This window comes from Chiloscyllium plagiosum, unplaced genomic scaffold (assembly GCF_037043375.1).
Source record: "Chiloscyllium plagiosum isolate Xiang-an unplaced genomic scaffold, Cpla_swu_hap1 HiC_scaffold_11, whole genome shotgun sequence".
Lineage (NCBI taxonomy): Eukaryota > Metazoa > Chordata > Chondrichthyes > Orectolobiformes > Hemiscylliidae > Chiloscyllium > Chiloscyllium plagiosum.
In genome coordinates, this window is record NW_028270149.1 from 33,987,920 (window position 1) to 34,011,268 (window position 23,349).

At 40.1% G+C, this 23,349-nt stretch overlaps 1 protein-coding gene across 5 annotated transcripts in view; it reads left to right on the forward strand.

Moving 5' to 3' along the window:
* Positions 1 to 23,349, forward strand: part of LOC122557312 (STAG2 cohesin complex component b) — a 164,017-nt gene that overhangs the window by 130,242 nt on the left and 10,426 nt on the right. For all 5 annotated transcript variants that reach the window (XM_043704887.2, XM_043704886.2, XM_043704885.2 and 2 more), the window contains 7 exons: positions 3,546 to 3,638; positions 10,663 to 10,837; positions 14,331 to 14,470; positions 14,943 to 15,044; positions 15,682 to 15,830; positions 19,078 to 19,206; positions 19,350 to 19,552. In XM_043704887.2, the coding sequence (XP_043560822.1) occupies positions 3,546 to 3,638; positions 10,663 to 10,837; positions 14,331 to 14,470; positions 14,943 to 15,044; positions 15,682 to 15,830; positions 19,078 to 19,206; positions 19,350 to 19,552 (991 nt within the window). The remainder of the gene's footprint in view (positions 1 to 3,545; positions 3,639 to 10,662; positions 10,838 to 14,330; positions 14,471 to 14,942; positions 15,045 to 15,681; positions 15,831 to 19,077; positions 19,207 to 19,349; positions 19,553 to 23,349) is intronic.

The window sequence follows — 23,349 nt, forward strand, 5'->3', positions numbered from 1 at the left end:
GTTCGAGAAGTAAATGACGATATCTTAAGTGTGCATAATACAGAGGCAGAGGTGCTGGATGTCTTAAAACACATGATCTGGGACTTCAGTAAGGCATTCAATATGATTCCGCATGGTTCGATTGTTTAGCAAGGTTAGATCCCATGGAATACATGGCGAACTAGCCATTTAGATACAAAATTGGTTCAAAAGTAGGAGTCATGGAGGGTTGCTTTTCAGACTGGAGGCCTGTGACCAGCAGTGTGCCGCAAGGATTGGTATTGGATCTACTGCTTTTTGTCATTTATATAAATGATTAGAATGTGAATATTGGAGGTATGGATAGCAATTTTCCAGGTGACACCAAAATTGGTGGTGCAGTAGACAGCGAAGAAGGTTACCTCAGGGTACAATAGGATGAACCAAGCAGTGGTAGATGGAGTTTAACCTAGATAAATGTGAGGTGCTACATTTTGGTAGGGCAAATCATGGCAAGACTTCTACACTTAATGGTAAAGTCCTGGGAGTGTTGCCATATAAAGAGACTTGAAGTGTAGGGTTGTGGTTCCTTCAAAGTGGAGTCACAAGTAGATGGTAGTGAAGAAGGCATTTGGTATGCTTGCCTTAATTGGTCATCACATTGAGCATAGGAATTAGGAACTCATGTGCAACTGTATAGGACATTGGTTGGTCCACTTTTGGAATACTGTGTTTAGTTCTGGTCTCCTGCTACAGGAAAGATGTTGTTAAACTTGAAAGAATTCAGAAAAGATTCACAAGAATGTTGCCAAGGTTGGAGGGTTTGAGCTTCAGGGAGAGGCTGAATAGACTGGGGCTAATTTCCCTGGACCATCAGAGGCTGAGTGGTGACCTTAGAGAGATTGATGAAATCAGGAGGGGCCTTGATCGGATGAATAGTTAAGGCCTTTTCTCCAGGGTAGGGGAGTCCAAACCTAAAGGGCATAGGTTTAAGATGAGAGGAGAAAGACTTGAAAGGGACCTGAGGAGTGACTTTTTCACGCAGAGTGGTACATGTATGGAATTAACTGCTCGAAGAAGTGATAGAGGCTGGTATAATTCCAACATTTAGAAAGTATCTGGATGAGTATATCATCCAGATAGGAAGTGTTTAGAGGGATATGGGCTAAATGCTGGCAAATGGGACTAGATTAATTTAGGATAGCTGGTTGGCATGGACTAATTGGACTGAAGGGTCTGTTTTCATGCTGTACATCTCTGGGAATCTGAGTTTCTAACTGATCCTTGTGGCACTCCATGTTACATCTTTCCAACTCTGTTCTCTATATGTAAATCAATCCACAATCTATACCAATACATTATCCCCACTATCAGGAGCTCTTGTGCAGTAACCTTTTATGTGGCATCTGTTGAATGCCTTTGGAAGTCCAAGCAGACTACATCTGCCGGTTTCCCTTTGTCTCCTTTGTTTATTACATCCTCAAAATAAGCTCGAGTAAATTTGTCAAAGATGATTTCCTTTTCATAAAACCATGTTGAGTCTCATTGTGTTGAGATTTTCTAAATGTCCTGCTGTTTCTTCCTTAACAATGATGGACCGTTGCATTTTCCCAATGACAGATGTTAGGCTAACTGGCCTATGGTTTCCTGCTTTTTTTGTGTCTCTCTTTGTCTCTGTCTCCCTGTCTCTGTCCCCGTCCCTCTCTGTCTGTCCCCGTCCCTCTCTGTCTGTCCCCGTCCGTCTCTGTCTGTCCCCGTCCTTCCCTCTGTCTGTCCCCGTCCCTCCCTCTGTCTGTCCCCGTCCCTCCCTCTGTCCCTCTTGGATTAAAATATCTGCCATTTCCTCGTTCACCATTATCAATTCCCCATGCATATCCTCCAAGGATCCCACTCTGACTTTCACTATTCTTTATATATATATATATATATATTTATATATATCCATTAAAACTGGTGTTGTTTGTTTTTATTACTTACCAGTTTCTTTGTTTAGTCATCCACAGCTGGTTTCTTTAAAAAACACTTAATCCTCATGCCTGTCACTGGTTTTTCACCACTTTGTTTGCCTTAGTTTTTGAATGGATACTCTGCTTGACTGTCTTTGTTAACACAGGTGATTTGTGTTTCTCATCGAGTCCTTCTTTGTGACCAGACTACATTTTTGCTGAATGTTTTGAAGCATGTGCTTAAACTTCTGTCACTGCTCTTCTACTGATTTTCATCTGCTTTTCCAGCACAGTTCTTCATTCCTCTTCTACATTCTCTCATTTAACTTGACAACATTGGCTTGTGATCTGTGCTTTGTCCCTCAAACTGAATTTAATATTCCACCATGTTGCGATTGCTACTCTCTCAAAAGGGTACTTAATTCCAAGATCTCTTATTAATTCTACCTCATCGCTCATTAATAGATCTAAAATATTTTGTTCTCTGGTAGATTGTGCAACGTCTTGTTTTAAGAAACAATCCCTTGTGCACTCTTGCCTTCCGCGTTACCTTTTACCCTTTTGATTTGTCCAATTAATACGCAGATTAACATCCCCATGAAAATTGTGTTGCCATTCATGCATGTCTCCATTTTTTAATTTATACTTTGTCTTACAATGTGGTAACTCTTTGGCCTATAGATTTACTCCACCTGTAACTTTCCATTGTTATTCCTTATTTTCATCCTACTGATTCCACATCGCAGTCTATTGAACCTATATCACTATCTACCTCTGCATTGACTGATCATTTATCAACAACATGACTCTACTTCCTTTTCCATTTTGCATATTTTTCCAGGAAGTGAATCCTTTGAATGTTGAGTTCCCTGCCCTGGTCACATAGCAACAACATTTCTGTAATAACTATCAAATTATTTTCATTTTGTTCATTTGTGCTATCAACCTTTCTGTCTTGTTACAAATTATGGAATACCATTCAACTTAGTATTCCAACCAGTTGGAACCTTCAGTTCTGGTTGCTTCATATGGTTTCATCTCTCACTCCCTCTCTGAAAATTCATTGTATGTAATGTTATTTTTGACGTTGTTTATTTGCTCTTAATTGTGCAAATTTAAAAGACGGTTTGAATTGCAATAATTGTAACAACTTAAATTAATATAATGAATGAAAATCTGAAGTTTTGCATAACATTATGCTGGGGCCCTTGCCATTTGTAGTACATATAAATGATTCAAACTTAAATGTGGGAGGTATGATAGAGACTTTCTTCGATGACACAAAAATGGATAGAATAGTAAATAGTGAAGGTAGCTGTAAGCTGTAGAAGGATGCAAAGAAGATGGGACAAGTAGGCAGAAGAGTGGCAAATGGGGAAAGGCGATGCCTACTGTTATCTCTGGACGATTAATCAGGAGCTGTTCTGTGGACTTGGTTTTGACTCCTTCCATGGCAGATGTTGAAATGTGAATTCAGTAAAGACCTGGAATTAAGAGTCTAATGATAATGTCCTTCCCTGATTTGACCGACATGTGACTCCAGAGCCACAGCAATGTAGTTGACTCTTAAGTAATTACATATGTTTCTACAGCATATTCTTATCATTTAAAGATATTGATAGATGTACATTTTTCTTTCAGGACCAACTAATAATGTTACGAAAACAAATGCGAGCTTTCTGTCAGATCTGCCAGCACTACCTGACTAATGTTAACACAGCTGTTAAAGAACAGGTAACTGGGAAAAGTGTTCAAGCAGCTATATGTTTTTATTTATCTCATTATCCAATTGCAAATATTGAGGTGACACAATGCGGTGACACTTAGGCAATAGATCAAATGAAAGAAGATGCTGCCCTCCATCAAATGTACCCTCCCAGTTTACTTTTCGTGTTATAACTTCGGTCATTTCAGAGAAAGCTGCATTTTCATTTGCCTTTTATGGACAGCTTAAGACATTTCAGAAAAAGTTTGCAACTTCCCATGATTTTACTCCTTAGTATCACTGAAGTAGCACTTAATTTGTTTGTTCAATAATTTTCTGTTAATTTTTCTTGTAGTGGTAACTGTGTTGAGCTAGACATAACCAGTGTAGTGGAGGGAATTCCTATTGTGGACAATGGAAAATGAATTGCTTTTTATTCATTGAGTCATGCTACATGGTGCGTTGTCCATTCTTTTTATTCCAATTTGCATCATGACGTTCGTGCCACGGCTTTACAGCTCTACGCTGACCCAAGTCTCAGCTTGTTATCTTGTTTGTGAAATCAAAAAGCATTTGTAGAGCGGGATTACACAGAGAATTCTGGCTAGGAGAAAGAGATCAAGAGGAAGGAAAATGAAACAAGTGCATAAAAGAATGAACAGTGAAGCAAGAGAGAACTTAGTGAGGATCTGATATTGGGGATCAGATATGTTAAAAGCATCTTGTGTCGTGTGTGCTTTTGCCATGTCAGTATTTTGGATCAGACTTTGCCAAGCATACACTTCTGATTTGAACAAAGGGTGTCAGAAGTATGCTTCTTCATATGTTTACACTTGTATATGCAAAGTTAAGTCACCCCCTGAAGAAAAAAAAAATCTATTTAGAAGCTAATAAGGTCAATCCCCACTAGGCATGTTTGGGAAGATGGGATTGGGATGTCATAGCAATTACAGACACCTGGCTCAGGGATGGACAGGACTGGCAATTTAATATTCCAGGGTATAGATGCTAGAGGAAGGAATGAAAAGGGGGCAAGAGGGGAGGGGGAGCGGGAGCGATGTTTTTGATTAGAAATAACATTATGGCTGTATTTAGGGAGGATATACATGGGAATATGTCGAGGGAAGTTATTTGTGTGGAACTGAGAAATAAGAAAGGGATGATCACTTTATTGGGATTGTATTATGGACTCCCCAATAGTCAGTGGGAAATTGAGAAACAAATTTATAAGGAGATCTCAGTTATCTGATTATGGTAGGGGATATTAACTTTCCAAACATAGATGGGGACTGCCATAGTGTTATGGATTTAGATGGCGAAGAATTTGTTAAGCATGTACAAGAAAATTTTCTGTTTCAGTAAGTGAATGTACCTACTAGCAAAAGTGCAAAACCTGACCACCTTTTGGGAAGTAAGGCAGGGCAGGTGACTGAGGTGCCTATAGGGGAGCAATTTGGCTCTAGCGCCCATAATTCTATTAGTTTTAAAATAGGAATGGAAACTGACAGAGCTGATCTAAAAGTTAAAAGTTCTAAATTGGAGGATGGCCAATTTTGACACTATTGGGCAAGAACTTTCAAAAGCTGATGGGGGGAGGGGGAGGTCAGATGTTTTCAGGTAAAGGGATGCTGGAAAATAGGAAGCCTTCAAAAATGAGAGAATGCAGGTCCAGAGACACTATGTTCCTATAGGGTGAAGGGCAAGGCTGATAGGTATAGGGAATGCTGGATGACTAGAGAAATTGAGGTTTTGGTCAAAATAAATATGAAAGCATATTTCAGGTATAGACAGCAGAGATAGAGTGAATCCCCAGAAGAGTATAAAGACAGTCGGAGTACACTTAAGAGGGAAATCAGGAGGGCAAAAAAGATAGCTTTGGCAAATAGGGTTAAGGAGAATCCAAACGATTTTACAAAGATATTAAGGACCAAAGGGTAACTAGGGAGAGAATAGACCTCCTCAAAGATCAGCAAAGCTGCCTATGTATGGAACCACAGGAGATGGGGGAGATACTGAACGAGTATTCAGCATCAGTGTTTACTGTGGAGAAGGATGTGGAAGAAGTAGAACATGGGTAAATAAACGTGGTATCATCAAAATGACCATATTACAGAGGAGGAGTTGCTTGACAGTTTAGAATGCATAAAGGTGGATACATCCCCAGGACCTCATCCAGATGTATCTGAGAACTTGGTGCGAAACTAGGGAAGTGAGTTTTGGGCCCATTGCTGAGCTATTTGTTTCATCAATAATTACAGGTTATTGTAGGTGCCGTAAGACTGGAGGTTGGCTAACATGGTGCCACTATTTAAGAAAGGTGGCGTGGAAAAGGCAGGGATCTCTAGACCGGTGAGCCTGATACTGGCGGTGGGCATATTGTTAGAGGGAATCCTGAGACACAGGATTTACATGTATTTGGAAAGTCAAGGACTGGTTAGGGATAGTCAATGTGACTTTGTGCATGGGATGTTGTATCTCACAAATTTGATTGAGTTTTTTGAAGAAGTAACGAAGAGGATTGAGGGCAGAGCAGTGGACGTGATCTACATGACTTGAGTAAAGCATTTAACAAGGTTCCTCATGGGAGACTGGTTAGCAAGGTTGGGTCAGGTGAAATACAGGGAGAACTCGCCATTTGGATATAGAGCTGACTGGAAGGTAGGAGACAGAGGTTGGTGGTAGAGGATTTTGTTTCAGACTGGATGTTTGTGACCAGTGGAATGCCACACGGATTGGTGCTGGGACCACTGCTTTTCATCATTTCTATAAATAATTCGGATGTGAATGTAGGAGGTATAGTTATTCAATTTGCAGATGACCTCAAAACTGGAGGTGTAGTATACAATGAGGAAGATTATCTCAGAATACAATGGGATCTTGATCGGATGTGCCAATGGGCCAAGGAGTGACAGATGGAGTTCAATTTAGATGATTGTGAGGTGCTGCATTTTAGAAAGGTAAATAAGGGCAGGACTTATACACTTAATGGTAAGGTCCTGGGAAGTGTTGCTGAACAAAGAGACTTTGAAGTGCACTATCGTAGTTCCTTGAAAGGGGAGCTGCAGGTAGACAGGGTTGTGAAGAAGGTGACTGGTATGCTTGCCTTTATTGATCAATTCATTAAGTATGGGAGTCAAAAAGTGTGGTGCTGGAAAAGCACAGCAGGTCAGGCAGCATCCGAGGAGCAGGAGAGTCAACGTTTCGGACATAAGTCCTTCATCAGGAATGTGGGAGGAGGCAAGGGAGCTGAGAGTTAAATGGGACAGGGGCTGGGGGGGAAGGTAGCTAGGAAGGCGATAGGTAGACGAAGATGGGATGATGGTGATAGGTTGGAGCAGAAGGTGGAGTGGATAGGTGGGAAGGAAGGTGGACAGATAGGACGGTTTAGAAGAGTGATGCCAAGTTGAAGGGTTGGATCTGGGATAAGGTGAGGGGAGGGGGATGAGGAAATTGGTGAAATCGACATGATTCCATGTGGTTGGAGGGTCCCAAGGTGGAAGATGATGTGTTCTTCCTCCAGTCATTGGGTGGCTAGGCTTTGGTGATGGAGGCCCAGGATGTGCATGTCCTTGGTGGAGTGGGAGGGGGAGTTGAAGTGGTCGGCCACAGGGTGGTGGGGTTGTTTAGTGCATGCGTCCCAGAGATGTTCTCTGAAACGTTCAGCAAATTGGTGTCCTATTTCCCCAGTGTAGAGGAGACTACATCAAGAGCAACGGGCACAGTAGATGAAGTGTTTGGATGTACTGGAGAATCTTTGCTAGATATGGAAGGATCCTTTGGGGCCTCAGATGGAAGTGAGGTGTAGGTGTGGGCGCAGGTTTTGCAGTGGCAAGGGAAGGTGCTGGGAGTGGAGAGTGGGTTGGGCAGGGCGTGGCCCTAACAGTGTAGCAGAGGGAATGCTGAAGAGGGTGGGGAGGGAAATAAATTTCTGGTGGTGGGGTCTGAATGTAAGTGGCGTAAATGGTGGAGGATGAAGCGTTGTATTCGGACATTGGTAGGGTGCAAAGTGAGGTAGAGTGCTTCTATCCTTGTTGCGGTTAAAGGGATGGGGTTCAAGGGTGGCGGTGTGGGAGGTCGAGTAGATGTGCTGGAGGGCATTGTTGACCACGTGGGAGGGGAAATTGCAGTCCTTGAAATAAGAGGCCATCTGGGATGATCTGGATTGGAATTGTTCCTCCTGGGAGCAGATGTGACAGAGGCAGAGGAATTGGAAGTAAGGGATAGTGTTTTTACAGGAGTTGGTGTTGTGGAAGGAGGTGGGTATCAAGTAGATGTCAATGTTGAGTCGGTTGCTGGAAATGGAGATAGAAAGGTTCAGGAAGGGGAGGGAGGTATCAGAGATGGTCCAGGTGAACTTGAGGTCATGGTGGAACGTGTTTGTGAAGTTGATTAATTGTTCAACCTCCTCATAGGAGATTTAAGTATCGGAATTGGGAGGTCATTTTGCAGTTGTACATGACATTCGTTAGGACACTTTTGGAATACTGCTTTCAGTTCTGGTCTCCCTGCAGGAGACCAGAAAGATGTTGTGAAACTTGAATGAATTCAGAAAAGATTTAGAAAGATATTGCCAAGGTTGGAGGGTTTGATCTGTAGGGAGAGGCTTAATAGACTGGGGCTATTTTTCCTGGAGTGTCAAAGCTGAGGGGTGACCTTAGAGACCTTTTTAAAATCATGAAGGGCATTGATAGGGTAAATAGATAGTGTCTTTTCCCTGGGGTGGGGAAATCCAAAACTAGAGGGCATAGGTGAGAGGGGAAAAAATTAAAAGAAACTTAAGGGGCAACTCTTTCACCGAGAGGGTGGTGCGAGTATGGAGCAAGCTACCAGAGAAAGTGGTGGAGGCTGGTACAATTCCTACATTTAAAAGGCATCTGAAAAAAACACATGAATAGGTTTGGAGGCGGATAGGCCAGATGCTGGAAGCTTAAGTCAATAGATGTGGAGCTGGAGAAGCATAGCAGGTCATACAGCATCGGAGAGCAGGAAAGTCGACATTTCAGGCCAAGACCCATACTTGTGGTTGATCGACAAACAGAAAACAAAGGTTTGGGTTAAGAATGTTACGTAGGTTGGAGACATCTTGGAAGTGATGTCCACAAGTGGTCAATACTGATTTGACTATTGTTTTCATGATATCGGTAGGCTGAATGAAGGAATCAGTTGTGGGATTTACTGATTGCATGTGGAAGGATTGTAAAAGACTGCAGTGGTTAGTTAAATGAAAAATGGTTAACACAAAGACATTTGGAGGATAGATGAAAGAAATGGCTTAGGGCTTCAAATGCATAATTTGAATGCAGGTAATTTAGTAAATGTGAATATCTCTTTTAGGGTTTGTGTGTGGAGGATAAAACATAGTTGTAAACTTGTAAAAGTAATGATTAAGGCATAGAGTACTTTGTGAAGTTGAGTGCTCCATGCAAAAATACCATGAAACCCATATTGCAAGTGCACTAACAGTATCCGTTGATGCCAGAGATAGATTGGTTTTATATATAGATTCCCTACAGTGTGGAAACAGGCCCTTCAGCCCAACAAGTCCACACCGACCCTCCGAAGAGCAACCTGCCCAGACCCATTTCCCTCTGACTAATGCACCTAACACTATGGGTAATTTAGCATGGCCAACTCACCTGACCTACACATCTTTGGATTGTGGGAGGAAACCGGAACAAACCCACGCAGACATGGGGAGAATGTGTAAACTCCACACAGGCAGTTGCCTGAGGCTGGAATCGAACCTGGGTCCCTGGCACTGTGAGGCCACAGTACCGCCCCAGATAAGATAAGAAACCATGGCTGTGAGGAACACCTTAAGATGCCAAGGTAAATAAAGCTAAAAAGAATTCCATTGCAAGTTTTTAAGAGTCGGAAGATTTTGTCTTGACAAACTAAGCAAGATGGATTTGCGGGACAGTGGCAAAGAGTAAAAAAGTAATTATGAAGTAAGCAGGAGAGAGACAAATAGAAATTGCTTTATAATAAAAATTGCTTACCATGCATGATGGCAGAATTGATTGGGTATTTGAAAAGTTGCTGAATATTTTGAAGCAGAGGAAGATGCAAACTGATGCAGAGAGAACAATGCTATTGGTTTTGGATCTCTCTCAACTCTGTATATGTGTACATAAAAACCCTAATGCTATTCTTTTGAGGACTATAACCTGCAATGTTCAAATAAAGGAAATCCACCCAATCTCAAACCATGCTTAAAATTTGCTGAAAACTATTTTGCCTATTTTAAAATTGACTAGCAGGGTGAAAGCAATTATACTGTGGCCTTGAAGGATGAGTTTAATCTGTGCTGAGGTTATATCATATGCTTTTGTTGGATAACACCATGTCCTCCAGCTTGCCATGGCAAATATTGGAAAAATGAACCACCCCTCTACCTTTTTGGAGACTGCTTTCTTAATTGATTTTCTTTCTATGGAATCATGCTATTTGCATTTTTACTTCCACAGAATCATAAAATCTCCACAGTGTGGAAACAGTCTGCACAGCCAAAGAGTGGAATCAGACCCAGTTCCCTGGTGCAATGAAGCAGCAATGCTAACCAGTGTGCCACTGTGCTACTTGTACCAGGAAATAGTTCAATGCTGTAAATTCCATAGACAGTCTCTGTTTACCTTAAAGGGACTTAATTTAATTACTTTTATAGGTGCCTTACCTGGCCTGGTTGCTGATTGAGAGATAACCAATCAGGGGTTGTTGATGAAAAATACTTGGGCAGTATTCTCTATCCAGTATTTTCGCTTGGTAGTGTCACATTGGAATTTTAGCCAGTGTGAAGGACAAATCTCAAATCTGTGTTGGTAATCAATTATATTGGAAAGAATTTAATTTATTGACTGGAATAGTTGTCTCTTGAGAGCAAAAAAACCCCTCTCGCTTTACATTCTCATTGTTTGAAAAATAATGCATGTGGAGAAACACTTAAGTTTACTTCTAAATTCATGTTTCCTATGAGCTGCATATGATTGGTGCAATGACTTTGTGTTCAAAATAGATTCAGTAACTTTCAGTAATCATTTCTGTTTTGTTTTGTAGGCTTTCACTATCTTGTGTGATATTCTGATGATTTTTAGCCACCAGATTGTGTCAGGTGGACGTGAAGTTCTGGAACCTCTGGTATACACTCCAGATTCATCTCTACAGTCAGAGTTGCTCAGCTTCATCTTAGACCATGTATTTATTGACCAAGAGGAAGACAACCAAAGTACAGGTGAGAGATATTATTTCCCTTACATTCATATTTATACCGATCCAGTGCGGTCTGTTATTTGAAGATCTTTTCCCATAATTCCTGAGAAAAGGGCATCCTTTTCATTTTTTAAGTCATAGGGCACTTTGCAAGACTTCAAGGGGAAAACCAAAATTTATGCTGCATGAGAGGAGAGGGCTAATTGGTTTTCAAATGGGCTCATTGCTGAAAGCCTTGCTTTGGAAAGTGCACCCATCAGTGCTGATTGACAGTTAACAGAAATGTTTTGTTTTAATTTCAGGCAAATTGATTCTGATTGAGCTAGTAAATAGCTGTCACTTGTCTTGTTGAGTTGAAACAAGTGCAGTACAACTGGACATTCTGTCTGCACAGAACACAGCCTTGTGTATTAATGTGCACACCTTCCAGTCCACATACAGTATGATTGACAACCCAGAATTGGTTCTTTGCATGTTGTCCAATTTCTGTCTGAGTGATGGCAATCTGTGGGGTTCTTTACTACAATGGGTGTCAGGATGGGTCATTAGATTTATTCAAGGCTGAAACAGATTTCTAATCATTGAGGGAATCAAGGGTTATGGGGTAAGGTACGAAGACAGAGTTGAGGATTATTAGATCATCATTGATCTCATTGAATACTGGATGGGCCAAATGGACCACTTCTGTCCCTAACTTTAAGGCATAGGGAATATGTTGAATGTTTTCTGTTTGAACATGAAGAAAGTGTTTTCCAAATCATTACAAAAATCTATGCAACAAAATTGTACCTCATGGGATAGGAAGGTTAGTGCACACCTAGATCAGCTTCAGAATAGCACATAGAAACAACTGTTGCTGTTCAGTCCTCCAAAGGTAATTGTGAGAATCGGTGCTTTTTCTGATATGCATATAGGCACATAAAATTGATTTAGATCATTTGAATATGGAATAAAATTTCAATATTTTCTCATGATGCCACACTAAGAGCGCAAACAGTTACAATGCAAGTCAATGCAAGGACACTGTTGGAATAGCAGAATGGATGGACAAGTGACACTTTTCTGTATGAAAATCGATCTATCAGGTGATAGTGCAAATAGAAATAAATCTGACAGCCAACACACAGACTTTCCAGTTTTTGCAGGATCCCGTAAATTGGGACATGATTATTAAAGGATACAAGACATTTAGGAAGAAGAGGTAGTTGCTCTGTTTATTAGATTAGATTAGATTTCCTATAGTGCGGAAACAGGCCCTTTGGTCCCACAAGTCCACACTGTTCCTCCTAATAGTAACCTACCCAGACCCATGCACCTATTACTATGGGCAATTTAGCATGGCTAGTTCATCTCACCTGCACAGCTTTGGACTGTGGGAGGAAACTGGAACACCCGGAGGAAACCCACGCAGATGCGGGGAGAATGTGCAAACTCCACGCAGACAGTCGCCTGAGGGTGGAATCAAACCTGGGTCCCTGGTGCTGCAAGACAGCAGTGCTAACCACTGAGCCACCGTACCGCCCATATTGTGCCATAACTACCTTTAATTGAGAGGAATGATCTAAGTTCAGAAACTCAGGGTGTGTAAATGGTTTGGGATGAAATTAGATGCAATGAAGGCAAGTCATTCTTGCAAATGTATGCAGGCACCTAGGGTGGAGTGTAAAGAAAAACACAGTAGGAGCTTGTCAGAAAGATATGGTGATTATCATGGCAGATTTTAATCTACACATTAACTGGGACAATCAGATAAACAAAAAAGTCCTTGATGAAGAGTTCACATGTTTTCAAATTAGTTTCTTAGGATAACAAGTTCTGAAGCCAACCATAAAGAAGACTCTATCAGACCTGGTATTGTCCAACAAGATTAACTAATGAGTAAGCATCCTTGGGTAGCTGCAGCTATAAATACAGTTTGCTTTATGTTAAGTTTGAGGGAGAACTGTAGGTGAAGTCTAATATTTCAAGCTCAACTGAGGACAATTATAGGGCATGAAAGTTGATCTAACTGTAATGAACTGGAAAATTAAGTGAAGCGACAGGTCAATAGTGAATTCAATCACAAACATTTAAGATGATGTTTTAGAGACAAGCTTGGACAGGCATGGCTTCTAACTGGTAGAAGACTTGATTTATTGAGGCATGTAAGATCTTGAGGTATCTTGATGGCCCAAGTAAACGGGATGTTTGTTCTTGTGGAAAAATCTAGAGCTGGGATCACAGAGTATGAGTCATATAGCATGGAAACACACCGTTCAGTCCACACTGACCACGTTCCCAAACTAAACTAGTCCAACTTGTCTGCATTTGGTCCATATCTCTCCAAAGCTTTTCTATTAATGTACTTAGCTGGAAATGTGTTGCTGGAAAAGCGCAGCAGGTCAGGCAGCATCCAGGGAACAGGAGAATCGATGTTTCGGGCATAAGCCCTTCTTCAGGAATCGCCTCCCAGACAACCGCCTCCGCGATCGCCATGAAGAATTCCTCCCTATTCATGTACTTATCCAAATGTTGCAACTATTCCTGCATCCACCACTTTGTCTGGCAGTTCATTCCACACACTAATCGCTCAGTTTTTAAAAATAAAGTTGCACCTCATGTTATTTTTAAAACTTTTTCCTTTCACTTTAAAAAATATGCCCCTGAGTTTTGAACTCCCCTCACCCTCTGGAAAAGACCCTTGCTATTCACCTTATTTTATGCCTGTCAATATTTTTATAAACCTCAACCTCCTGCACTCAGTGAAAAATGTTCCAGCCTATCGAGCCTATTTTTATAACTAAACTCTCCATTTCTGGCAACATCTGGAGCCTGCCATCTGGTTTTTCTGAGTAATAATATTAATGATGGCTAATTCTAATTGTATATATTGCTGTAAGTTTGAACAACTGATGTCTGATCATGTAAAACCCACTGTTTGCAAATGTTTACCTTTAAGCAGTTGAGTTCCTTGAATTTGAGTACTTAATCTTGTGGCTTCACACAATTAGCTGCTATGTTAAAGTTCTGCGAGCAATAACTGCAAATGCAAAATACAAACTCCTTTTTCACCACTTCTAATAGTGCATGAGATATTCTGGAGATTCCCAGACAATCCTAGGGAATTTTGTAACTGAACCCTAATCTAAGTCCGATACTGGCTAGAGAAAGGGAGTGTCAGCTAGCATTCCTATTTCAATTCAAGAATCAGTGTCCTGATAACTGAAATGGAATACAATCCAGCTTTTGTTCCTAAGCATTGACATTGGGAGAACATCAGCCAAAAGTGCTGCTGCTCACCATTTTCTGCCTGGAACTGACAGTGAATTTCAGTTAGGACCAAATCAGTCCCAGAAGTTGCATCTTTAATGGTGATTACCTGAGGCTGTCCTATCGATAATGAGCAAAGGGTCTTGTGGTGCAGTAATTGTTTCCCCTTACCTCTGGGCCAGAAAGTCAAGTTTCAGTTTTTTGTGGTGTTCAGCTTCTTCACTTCAAATTCATTAACTTTAATAACTATTGTATGTGTTTTGCAGATGGACATCAAGATGATGAAGCTAGTAAAATTGAAGCTTTACATAAAAGAAGGAACCTTCTTGCAGCTTTCTGTAAATTAATTGTATATAATGTGGTGGACATGAATACAGCTGCAGATATTTTTAAGCAGTACATGAAGGTAGACATTTTTAACTTTATAATATAATCTCTTGTTTGAATGAAATTTTGCATGCAATGGAGTTGCAAACAAAAGAAAAAGTGGCTTTTAGATTCACTAAACAAAACCTGTTAAAAGCAATGAATTTGCAGTTAGATTACTCTTTGTAAAACTTGTCAGCAAAATGGGAACAGGACAGGTAGGTGTAAATTTTTTGTCCATTTCTATATATTCATGCATAAATCTAACTTTCTAAAATGGATGGTTTTTATACTTAAACCATAAAGTGTTGTGCACCCTTTGATCCCTGTGAGCTATCGTTGAGAATAACAAATAGTTGTGTATGTAAGACTTTCACACAGTGCAAATCTGTTCCAGTAATTAATTAGAAGTTTTGCATCTTGGATCGAATTCTCACAGCTTCAGTTTCAGAATTATAAATTAATAAGGTAATCCATAATATTGACTAAAACCATGATTGTTTGCACTTTAGTATTACAATGATTATGGAGACATCATCAAGGAAACAATGAGCAAATGCAGACAAACTGATAAAATTCAGTGTGCAAAGACCCTCATACTTAGCTTACAGCAGGTAAGATTTAAATCTTTTTTTGCAAGAAGAATAGGGCTACAAATTAGGGAGTGTTCTGTTTTTTTTTCAAAGAAGGAATATTCAGAGCACATCAAGCACTGGACTTAAATGGATGACTGTTATTCTATTATCAGTATGTTGAATAAGGTGATAAAGATTAAACTTTGGAAAGTCATTTAATGGGCTATCATTTAGTAGCATGATCTATTTATGTGTATGATTTTGTGATAATGTTTCAAATGTCATGTCTTGAATGAAGCGTGTAAACATAAGAATTGTTGTTCCAATCTAAATATTGCATTTTTGCATTTAATATTTGCATCTTCAGTTTCATCGATACTGTTTACTTATTTGAAATGGTAGTACTCTTCAGTATATTAATCAGAGCTACATCTAAAACTAATTTGATTTAGGTTTGATACTGTTCAAAAATGTCAGGTGAAGAAAATAATATTGTGTTGGGTGGGAAAGACTGGAGTGGGCAAATAACAGGGAATTGATTAAATTTGTTAATCAGCAGAGCGTCCTTATCAACTTAATGGACTCCTTTATTTCTCAACATTGCACATATTTCACATTTTTTCAGTGCTCAAGACTTACATTGTATTCATACTGATTTTTAAAAAATTCCTTACAGTTGTTTAATGAGTTAGAACAGGACCTTGGACTTAATTTTGATCGAACAGCTCCTGGATTTAGTGGAGTAAAAGAACTTGCTCGGCGCTTCTCACTAACATTTGGCTTAGATCAGCTAAAAACCAGGGAAGCTGTAGCAATGCTGCACAAGTAAGTATTTGCTATGTGCATTTAATTTTAGTTTCTTTGGAAGGCATCTTTTTTTCTGGTGGAAGGAAACTTGAGTAGGAAAAGCACAAAATAAGGGCTTTGTGTTCATACAGTTCCTTGCATGCAGGAAAAATTTCCTTAGGTGCTTTACAGCAACAGCATCAGATAGAAATTTGATACCAGGGAATGTTGAGATGTCATTGTGTCGTAGAGCCACTGTAGGTCAAGTAGCACTGGATTTGAGGATGAAAAGGCTTAAGATAGAATACAGGCAGTACATCTTTACATGAATTGAAGTTTACTGGTGTGAGGATGACTGGAATAGCATGTTCTGATTATTCTGAAAGTAGCAAAGTTATTGAGGGTTTCAGCAACAGATGAGCTGAGGTGGAGTGAAGGCGAATGATATGATGGAGATAGATGGTTTGTTAAGAGAAAACATAGGATTGGGAGCCAAACTAAAGGTCAGGCCCACTTCTTGTTCAGTTTTGTACGAAATATTCTTTCTTGGATTTTCCCCACTTAAGATCTTAAGAAATAGGGGTAGAAGTAAGGCCATTTGGCCCATGAAGTCCACTCTGCCATTCAATCATGGCTGATGGGGCATTTCAACGCCACTTAGCTGCACTCTTCCTGTGTTCCTTAATTCCTTGCGAGATCAAGTATTTATCAATCTCTACCTTGAAGACATTTAATGTCCCGACCTCCACTGCACTCCATGGCTGTGAATTCCACAGGCCCACCACTCTCTCGCTGAAGAAATGTCTCCTCATTTCCATTCTAAATTGACCCCCTCTAATTCTAAGGCTGTGTCCACGAGTCCTAATATCCCTGCCTGATGGAAACAATTTCCCAGCATTCACCCTTTCTAAGCCATGCATTATCTTGTAAGTTTCTATTAGGTCTCCCCTTAACATTCTAAACTCTAATGAATACAATCCCATGATCCTCAGCCGTTCATCGTATGTTAGACCTACCATTCCAGGGATCATCTGTATAAATCTCCACTGGGCACACTCTAGTGTCAAGTATGGCCTTCCTGTGGTGTGGGGCCCAAAACTGGACACAGTATTCTAAATGGGGTCTAACCAGAGCTTTATGAAGTCTCAGCACATTTCTGCTTTTACATCCCAACCCTCTTGAATTAAATGACAATGTTACATTTGCTTTCTTAACCACGGACTAAACCTGCAAGTCAAGATTTAGATTAGATTACAGTATGGAAACAGGCCCTTCGGCCCAACAAGTCCACACCGACCCGCCGAAGCGAAACCCACCCATACCCCTACATTTACCCCTTACCTAACACTACGGGCAATTTAGTATGGCAAATTCACCTGACCCTGCATATCTTTGGATGGTGGGAGGAAACCGGAGCACCCGGAGGAAACCCACGCAGACACGGGGAGAACGTGCAAACTCCACACAGTCAGTCGCCTGAGGCAGGAATTGAACCCGGGTCTCTGGCGCTGTGAGGCAGCAGTGCTAACCACTGTGCCACCGTGTCAATCTTCAGAGAATCTTGTACTAGCACTCCCAGATCCCTTTGTACTTCAGTTTTATGAATTTTCTCTCCGTTTATAAAATAGTCCTTGCCTGTGTTTTTTCCAAAGTGCAAGACCTTGCATTTACTCACATTAAATTTCATCAGCCATTTCTTGGATCATTCTCTTAAACTGTCTAAATCTTTCTGTAGCCTCCCCACGTGTGCAGAACCACCTGCTTATCCACCCAACTTTGTACCATTGGTGAATTTCGCCAGAATGCCCCCAGTCTCTTCATCCAGATCATTAATATATAAAGTGAACAACTGCGGCCAACACTGAAACCTGCGGGACACCTCTTGTCGCCAGCTGCCATTCTGAAAAAGAGCCTTTTATCCAAACTCTTTGGCTGTCTGACAAAAGGCAATCTTCAATCCATGCCAGTAGCTCACCTCAAACACCGTGGGCCCTCACTTTACTAAGCAGCCTCCTGTGAGGCACCTTACCAAAGGCCTTTTGGAAGTCTAGGTAGACAACATCCACTGGGTTTCCCTGGTCTAACCTACTTGTTACCTCTTCAAAGAATTCTAACAGGATTGTCAAGCACTTCGTCCCTGCACTTCCAAGAATTTAGAAATCTCGTCCTTAACGATGGATTCTAGAATTTTACCGACAACTGAGGTTAGGCTAATCATCTTTTGTTTTGATCCTTTCTTGAACAAGGAGATTACAACAGAGAGTTTTCAATCATCTGGGACTTCCCCTGACTCAAGTGATTTTTGAAAGATTACAACCAATGCCTCCACTATTTCTTCAGCCACCTCCCTCAGAATTCTAGGATGTAACCCATCCGGGCCAGGAGATTTATCAATTTTTAGACCTTTTAGCTTATCAAGTATTTTTTCCTTTGTAATGGCCACCATACTCAACTCTGCCCCCTGACTCTCCTTAATTGTTGGGATATTACTCATGTCTTCCACTGTGAAGACTGACACAAAGTATTTATTAGGTTCTTCAGCTATTTCCTTATCTCCCATCACTAGCCTTCCTGTATCAATTTGGAGTGGCCCAATTTCGACTGTTGCCTGTCGTTTGTTTCTATGTATTGAAACAAACTTTTAGTATAATTTCTAATATTACTGGCTAGCTTACCTTCATATTTGTTCCTCTCCTTCCTTATTTCTCTCTTTGTTATCCTCTGTTTTTGTAGTCTTCCCAATTTTCTGATTTCCCAGTGCTCTTGGCCACTTTATAGGCTCTCTCTTTTCCTGTGATACATTTCCTGAAAGACTGACTGGAAATGCTTTGCAAGTGTTTGATGCAACTTTGATCTCCCTGTATAGAAAAGAGTTGAGGGAAAAGTTTGAGCAAAGAGGAAGTTGTACTGTACCAGAACAAATGTATTAGTGAAACTAAGAAATACAGACAACAGGGTAGAAGCAAGTGCAGTCGAGCTCTTCTTCACTGTCCAAGAACACTCCTAGGTGGCAACATGATTTATTTATTTCAGTTTAGCATGCTCAATCTGTTGCTCATGATGTAGATTTCTCTGTTTTGAGGAGATGAAGTGTAACCTGAGTGACTGTTTTGCTATGTTCAGTCTATAAAGAATAATATGGAGTTACTGGTCACCTTTTATGTTCATTTTCTGTCTCCTGCAGTATGTCAAATTTAGTATGCTAATTGTATTTTAATTATGTGATTTATTTTGAGGATTCATTGGTTACTTTCTAGCTTTAATTTTATTGGCAATGAATTTGCAGAGACGGCATTGATTTTGCCTTCAAGGAACCCAATGTAAACGGGGAAGGATATCCTTCTGTGAATTTAGCTTTTCTTGATATCCTAAGTGAATTTTCTTCCAAACTGCTCAGACAAGACAAGAGAACACTGTAAGTACAGCTCGTGTTTGTATTTGCAGAAAAATACTCTAAAATTGTGTGTAATTTTGCTTCAATTGCTCTAAAATGTTAATTTGCTAGACAATTTGTCTTTTGCTGAATAACTATTGAACTGTTTTCTTTGCTAATTTCAGCTATATCTACCTTGAAAAGTTCATGACTGAACAAATGACATTGCACAGGGAAGATGTGTGGCTTCCGTTAATATCTTATAGAAACTCCTTACTCACTGGTGATGATGATACAATGTCTGTCGTCAGTGGAATTAGCAGCAGAGGCTCATCTGTGAGAAGTAAGAAAACAAAACCTGCAACAGGAAAACGAAAATTACCTGAAGGTAATGCATTAACATGACTGCTAGTAAGTAAATTATAATGGTGCACTTATTGCTATTCCAGGATACACTTCAAGACTGGAAAATTAATGAATCAATGGAACAATCTCCTGAAAAATTGTAGATCAAAGAAGGGTGACAAATGTTTATGTAGAGAAAATGATGCATCTTGTACAATATGGGTTCTTTTTTTCTTCTAAATTCCAGTGAGTAAAGGACCAATCTGCTGAACCTTTACTTTTCATCCCAGGAACCAGTCCATTGAACCTCGTCTCAATTGCTTCCAGTCCAAGTATATATCTCATTACGTATATAGACCAAAATTGTACACTTTTAGAACTGCAGGTGTAGCCTCAGCAATACTCTGGACTGTTGAAGCAAGACTGTCCCACTTTTATTGGTAAGGATAAAAAAGTTCTTTCCATTACGTAATCACACTTTTTTTTTTGTAAGAACCTGGTTTGCGTCACATCAATAATTTAAATATTGAGTACAGCAGACATTCATGACACTGCAAATATAATTTTTCTTTCAAAAGGGTCTTCCTTTTTTTCAAAATAAACTTATAATAAGCCTTCATTTGAAGATTCATTATTCTAAACTAATCTCAAACTCATATTATTTTCTTGTGGATAAGGATTCATGCATGCTTTTGGGCATGGATAATTGTCAGACTTGAAATGGTCCAGCTCAGTACAGATTAGGAACTAAATTTGGACATTTCTAAACAGCATGCCTACTATTGGACCGATCGTCAGCACCCTTGGAGAACACTGTATCTGATCGAAGAATATAAGAACATGGAGCAGGAGTAGGCAATTTGCTCCCTGAAACCTGCTCTGCTATTCTGTAAATTCATTAGGTGGTCTGATTGTGACTTTGTAACTCTACATTCTTGCCTCCCCATCCTTACCCTCCACTCTCTTGTCGATCAACTTTTTAATGAGACTTATCCACCAATTGAATTCAAATTCCATGAGCTGCCATGGTGTGATTTGACGGCACATAAAACAAGACTGAGGAACAGACTAGGCCCTCTTAACTCTACTTTTCCTGCCTGTCCTTCAAAACACTTGATCTGCTTGTCAATCAAAAACCTTTTTGACTTAACCTTGAATATATTCATTAACCCAGCCTCTACTGTTACTTGCAGAGAAAATTCCAGGAACAAATAGAGTCATAGAGATGTCCAGCATGGAAACAGACCCTTCGGTCCAACTTGGCCATGCTGACCAGATATCCCAACCCAATCTAGTCTCACCTGCCAGCACCCAGCCCATATCCCTCCAAACCCTTCCTATTCATATACCCACCAAATGCCTCTTAAATGTTGCAATTATACCAGCCTCTACCACTTCCTCTGGCAGCTCATTCCATATACGTACCACCCTCTGTGTGAAAATGTTGCCCCATAGGTCTGTTTTATATATTTCCCCACTCACTCTAAACCTATGCCCTCTAGCCTGGACTCCCCAACCCCAGGGAAAAGACTTTGCCTATTTACCCTATCCACGCCCCTCATAATTTTGTAAACCTCTATAAGGTCACCCCTTAGTCTCCGACGCTCCAGAGAAAACAGCCCCAGCCTGTTCAGCCTCTCCCTATAAGCTCAAATCCTCCTACCCTGGCAACATTCTTGTAAATCTTTTCTGAACCCTTTCGAGTTTCACAACATCTTTCCGATAGGAAGGAGACCAGAATCGCATGCAATATTCCAAGTGGCCTAACCAGTGTCCTGTACAGCCACAACATGACCTGCCAACTCCTGTACTCAATACTCTGACCAATAAAGGAAAGCATACCAAACGCTGCCTTCACTATCCTATCTACCTGCGACTCCACTTTAGGAGCTATGAACCTGTACTCCAAGATCCCTTTGTTCAGCAATACTTCCTAGGACCTTACCATTAAGTATATGATCATCAGAGGAAGATAAAAAATTCCTGTCTCCATTTGGAATAGGATAACCCTTGTTTTTAATCTGTGTTCCTCTAGTTCTAGATTCCCCCATTTGGGGGACTAGTCTCTCAGAATTTATCCCGACCAGCCCCCTCAGAATCTTATGTTTCAAAACTCCATTGAATATAATCCCAACCTGCTTAAAACAAGACAACCAACCTCTTTGTAGTTGTAGCAAGACACCTTACTGTTATACTCCATCTCCTTGCAGTGAAGGCTTACATTTAATTTGTCGTACCTATATGTTAACATTTTGTGTTCAAGGACACTCATGGCCCTTTTTACCATAGCATTCTGAATCAAATAAATCATTGATAAGCCTGAACACTGACTTTCAGTTTTTATTCTAATCAGTCAACAAGTTGGACAGTATCTATGGAGAGAAACCTTTTATTACATCTAAAGCTGTTTTGACTACTAGGTGGAGTTTTGCAGTTTTTGTCTTGCAATTTCACCCCAGTGTTCCAATTTTAAACTCTGTTCAAACAAAGGATGCACAATGTCATTATACTATTCAACTCTTAAGGAGCTTCAAGCACATGCTGCCAAGATGACCAAGTTCTATCTGTGACCAAGATCATCCCTCCCTACTTACCTACCTTCTCCTTCCCCAGCTCAGCTGAAATGATTATTTGTTCTTTTGTCACCTCCAGGAATGACTCTCCAAAGTTAACTTCAGTTCTGCACAATGGATAAATTTCAGAACTTGTCTGTATGCTATTTTGCACTGACCCCACTCAATACACCTGCTGTAGCTAACCTTCAATAGCTTCCAAGATCCTAACAGACTGACTTTCAGAACCTTTATCCTTGTTTCCATATGTCTGCAAGACTTCATTTCACATTATGTTTGACTTATTTAAGCTTCAACTTTTAAACTTGTATTTTCGTTGTTCTGGTTGGGATTTACTATATTTTTCATTTCATCCAGCTGGTATACATGTGTTATACTAATATGGCCCTGCATTCTCGAACTCTATTCCCAAAGCTTTGTCTTTTCTGTCCCTTACCAGTTTTCAAGAAGTGGTCTTAAAGCCTTCCTCCTGTCATCTACATGTCTTAAGTCATTTCTTGTCACTGCCCTTCCACTGTTAGTATTCCTTTTCCCTTTATCATCAGTTCTATTCCTATCTAGTGCTTATGGTTTCTTCCAAAATCCCATTTTAATTGGATGTTTTTCTATGATAAAGGTGCAATACTTTTTTGGGTGTGAATTGTTTTCGAAAACGTTCAGAAAAACTGTGTGCAATGCTTCTGTGAGAGGTCAATGCGTATTTTGGAAATTATGTGCTTGAGTGCTTAATTTCCGTGATGGTTCCCATTTCCAAAATGTCGCTGTTGTCCAGATGAAGGTTAATGTGCAGCACGGTCTTGTTGAAAAGGGAGAACATAGAAAGAAATTGATCTATTTAAAGGGATAAAGTTTCCCTTTAAAAATAAGTTACATAATTAATGACGATCAAAGTTAGTTTATTGCTGGTGAGAAGTGAAATAGGAAATATTAATGCTAGTATTGAGTTTTGTGATCTCGATGAATCTATTTTTTTGATGGTTAATTGATTAATTTTGGCTTTTGTTTGGTTGAGCATGTGTCGTGCTGCACAGCTGTTATTTACCCAAGTAGAAGTTTGCATTTGTAGAAGGGGGTATTTAGAAAATTAAACAATAAAAAAAACTTCCTCATATACATATGATACACGCATGTGGATCACTACCAGCCACTTCATTTGATCTAATTAAATCATCTTTTTTTCATTAACTACAGCTAATTTATCTTTCCATTTTGGTGTTTGTAACTCAGAGGATTACATATCTGTTGTAGACCATGTCGTATTACTTTA